At 42.9% G+C, this 4,874-nt stretch overlaps 1 protein-coding gene across 1 annotated transcript in view; it reads right to left on the reverse strand.

Annotated features, from left to right (window-relative positions):
* Positions 1 to 4,874, reverse strand: part of LOC106811758 (protein phosphatase 1 regulatory subunit 12A-like) — a gene marked incomplete in the record, with an annotated part of 85,163 nt that overhangs the window by 29,748 nt on the left and 50,541 nt on the right. Inside the window, 3 exon segments of the mRNA XM_014815478.1 lie at positions 2,422 to 2,486; positions 2,651 to 2,719; positions 3,811 to 3,955. Of these exon segments, the coding sequence (XP_014670964.1) occupies positions 2,422 to 2,486; positions 2,651 to 2,719; positions 3,811 to 3,955 (279 nt within the window).

Consider the following 4,874-nt stretch of genomic DNA (forward strand, 5'->3'; position numbering starts at 1 on the left):
TGCATTTGCTCCCTATACCTTAAGTTAAGGAAGGAATGTTCCCCCTTCTTTTACACCTCTTGACCTTTGACCTTTGACCCCCAGCTTCGACATGCCAACTCGTTTTCGGGTTACCCCCCCACGTCCCGACCTTCGAATCCGAACGTCGAGCCGTTTAGATTTGTGCCCAACTGTTGACGGACGGACAGACGCACGGACGGACGCACGCACGCACGAACAATCATGCGATTCTACAAGCTGCATCTGACTATGTCAGATGAGCTAAAAATAGATGATTACAAATGCACAAATTATTTTCGGTTTTAAAATCTTAATGTAAAATCTTGCACCAAAATAGCTTAGAATGCACCAAATTGTACCACTTTTTCAAACAAAAAATTTCAAGCACCTGAGGTTCTTTCCAATTCCTTTGCTAGCTAGGACCTCGAAATGCGCAAACACAGCAAATTTTTTTTACCACCTCACAGACCTTTTTGGCCAGGGGAAACACTGTCAGCCCACACAGTCCCATCCCACTGTTGGTATATACAAGACCCTTTTCAACTAGACTAATGCATGTAAGCTAGCATCCACTTCAACTAATTCTATCTCTGTACGTAAAAACTACATCCGCACTGCAATAAGCGTGACAGAATATGTCTGTGGTAATTGCATAGCACAATCCATATCTATAATGCCTACTCTATCTATACACACACAAACACACTGGCTGCGAAAAGTTGTGCCTAAGCTAAGATTTGCAGTTATGAGCATGAATAAATAAATAAATAAATAAATAAATGAAAGCAAAGTGCAGCTTCCAACAGGAATGTCATCTGGATGTCATCTGGATGTCACTACCGACGACCTTCCTCATGTCACTGCTGTCGAAGCATTTCCTTTCCTGCCCCCTGTACTGTTGCAACCCCTTTTCTACCAGCACATTCTTAGACGCACTCTGCTACGCCTGCCTGCCCAGTTTTTCCTATGGCTAAAAACAATGTTTGCAACACTCGACGCCGACTGCACTTTTGTAACAGTGTCTTCCAGTAATCTTCCCTCAGCTCTCTAACCTACTGTCTTTGGTATATATATTAAATATACACTAAGGTATACGGCTCGCAAGAGAGGCAGCAGACTAAGAATTACAAACATCAACATCGTGTGTGATACCATAAATAGACGTGGCTAAAGATAGCCAGCTGTTGACAAATAAGCAATTGACTTTCTTTTCATATATTTACTACTTCGAATACAAATCGTTGCCTATTTCAACCACCATGTGATCATCACATATCTGCTATCGTTGAAATCGCACGATGTTATACACATATTTATATATGCTCTACTTATACTGATTTGTTCTCACTAGCGATAGCCTCCTAATGATAATCTGAACATACGGAGAGTCGTAAACGGAGCTGTACATCGAATATTAATATAGAATGTCAACAGTCAATCTTGAGCGACTAATGAGCCAAATGAATGACATCAGTTTGAGTGTAAATGTGACTTGTGAAACCATGCAAATGTGACTTTAAAAACATTCAACGTTTTTACCAATCAGCTGCAGAAAGCCAAGGAACCGAAGCGAGCATTGCATCGCCGACGGCTTTTTTTGATAACGCTGGCAATTTTCCCATCACGTATGCACACGCTCGTAGCCGCAAAGCCGAGAGTGCATTGCTCCGTACAGACCTCACTCACTGTACAGCTCCTGAATACCACTCCACCTCACACTCGTGTAAGTGAATCACACGCGCAAAAATCAAATATCTTGCGAGTACACAAACACATGCTCGTTACTCTATCGTTACCCTACCGATCACCCACCTCACAGGTGAGATAAATCAGCCTAGACGTAATACGGAAATAAATGAGCTAACTGCGAAATAAACAAGTTCCTTTTTAGCAATAACTTTAGACACAACTTGGCTGTTGCACACACACGTCTGCCCGCGCCAAACGCACAGACACACATGCTCTGTACCTTTTCTCTTGCGACGTGCTGTATCCCCCATCGATCACAACAAAGCAAGAGCAAAGAAAAAAGGCGATATTTAATCGAAAAAAGGACATTTCACGAACGCATCTACCATTCTACACTTTAATAATTCGGTCTCGAGACGGTTAACACATCTCATCGTGCTAAAATACTTGAATAGGGGAAGGAATGTAACCAACCATCAATCACTACCTATTGATCACGTTCTCCCGATAGAATGCATAATGTCGTACACGTTGTAGAGTTGCAGACAGCGTGCCCGCGAGACACCGGCTTCAACAAATTTGGGCAACCACGTATAACAGCTTCTGCAAACACTTGTTGAACCGTGTGTGGGCAACGTTAGACAGCTCACGCAAGGCACTGTTGAAACCGGACAGACCTGCTGGTCAATGGTTTGATTGGACATGGAGCAGGCGATGGCGACACGCGCTTACCTTCTTTTGAGTGGTGGCGGAATCTTCCTCGGGAGGATGCTTGGAGTTGGTTTCTTCTTCTCCAGCTGCAAGAAATGCAGAAATGTCACACGTACGTCATGCGCCAAGGCTCGCTGAACTTAATAAATAATGAATAAATGTGCGACTTCGAGTCACCGGTAGATATTTATCAACTGTAGAAACTGCACATTGCTTGAGTGAGCAGTGTTCGAGTAAGCCGACAACGTACCTGCTTCTTTCTCAGTTCGTCTAGCCACTTGACCATCTCGTCGTCTGCCACGTCAGATGCTGATTGACCCTATCAACGACCATACAGACGAGTTTTTTTATAGTTATATTGTTTAGATTGTTGACTCGTTTTGAAAGACAATGATACACGTATCGCTCATTTACAATTAAAGGCATACTAAGCCTATTGATTATGCAATGTTGACGGATGCTAGAGTAACTGGCCCATTGTGTAGTTAATAAGTACATAACCTTATAGCCAATCGCGTATTAGTTTGTCCAATATCACTGCTGGTTACATTACAAACAAGACTTGAAATCGGTTGTTGATATGTATCAACTTATCATTTACGTGCCGTAAATGTCATCCAGGAGTCAAGCGATGACGTAAACATTTGTGCGGCCCGTATGTTTTGGACGCCAGATGAAATAGAGGTGTCAGCGGTGTAACCACGGCCACGGACTAAGCATGGAAATGGAGTAAAACACACGTACTAATCACGGACGCACGTGGACAGCCCTGACAAAAAGTTCCTTATCACGAGCGTCCATGTTTACGAAATCACTGATGATAGCATTGCGTACGGCCGAGCATGCGTGCGAAAATGTGCGGTGCACTATAAATCTGTATCACACCCGCTTCGCCGGCAGCGGTTTTAAACTGTAAACAACTGATTTTTGGACTGCGGATTTCAATTAGAAATTTCTTAGTAACCAGCAGTGATATTCGACAAACTAATACGCGTTTGGATATAAGGTTATGTACTTATTAACTACACAAGGTGCCAGTTACTCTAGCATTCGTCAATATTGCATAATCAATGGGCTTAGTATGCCTTTAAACTAATAACTACATCAAGTACGTACTCGTTATGTAAACCATCTATACTAAAAGAATTTGTGATTAATAATCTTTTGAAATTAATTTTTCATTTTAATTATTGCATATACTTTTAATTATCTGTTATTATTATTATTATTATTTATTATCTGCATACTATTATTATGCAATACGTAATTATCAACACTTACAATGTATATGTGCACATTAATGATTAACATCTTTTTTATATTAACCATGAACGGTATATCGATTTAACGTGTTAAACAAACCGTGACCAAACGGCGTCACGCATGACGACGATAGCAATGACGACGTACGACTAGGTTCTTGGTGTCTATGTTGCAGCCGTGTAGCGCCAGCACTTCGCATGCCTCACGCTGACCCCAGTGTGCGGCCCCATGCAGCGCCGTCCAGCCGTCGTTATCCGCCTCCTCCGCGTTCGCTCCCGCCTCCAGCAGCACGCTGCAAACAAGCGAACAAGCAATGAGAGATGGCGACCTCTAGCGGGGCAGTCATCGTCGCCGAACGCGGATGTTCGGAACGTCACGGTGTGTTCGCGAGAATTTTGTTACTACTGCATTTCCACGATTTTAATACTCGATTCGCAAAACTCCAAATTTTTTCCGGAATTCTTTGCAGCTTAACTCTCGCGCAATACAGTTGTGCCGTCCGTCGATGGCTCTACTAAACCACGACTATAGGATGGTGACCGTTGGGGGCACAGCGATCGACAGCACGATATACAAATTAACAGCTCACAACATCTGCCTTCTTCAACAGCAAAACCGTTTATGACCCACAACAAAGATGCCTCCAGCCCCACAACAGCAGCCAAGCGCATCTCCCGCACCAGGGCATGAAATTCGCCCAAATTTGAACAGGACCACCCAAAATTTTAAACAGGCCCTTAATTTTGTTCAATTTATTCCATTATTAATAAAAGTATTAGCTTTGTGTTTATTAGGCATACTCGTAGTATTTCAGTATTTCATTGCTTACTTCGTTTTGCTTTCGTTTTTGTTACTTGCGTGCATGTACATGATTTACTTCTTAGCATTTACTAAGTAAAAACTAGTCAGGAAATTGGTAAATATTATTGATATAAAGGCAGGATAGGCAAAATTTTGAATAGGCCAAATGGACTGATTCTCTGGGGGGTTGAACCGGTGGGTTAGGTGGTTGAACCAGTGGGTTAGGTGGTTGAACCGGCGAAACTATGCGCTAATTTCGCGCACTGCGCACCATACACCTCTCATTCTCCCTGAGCAGCTATTTCCATTAACCCCGTATGAACGATACGGTCCCACACACACACACACACACACACACACACCACACCACACCACACCACACACACACACACACACACACACACACACAC

The sequence above is a fragment of the Priapulus caudatus genome, unplaced genomic scaffold (assembly GCF_000485595.1).
Source record: "Priapulus caudatus unplaced genomic scaffold, Priapulus_caudatus-5.0.1 Scaffold571, whole genome shotgun sequence".
Taxonomy (NCBI): domain Eukaryota; kingdom Metazoa; phylum Priapulida; class Priapulimorpha; order Priapulimorphida; family Priapulidae; genus Priapulus; species Priapulus caudatus.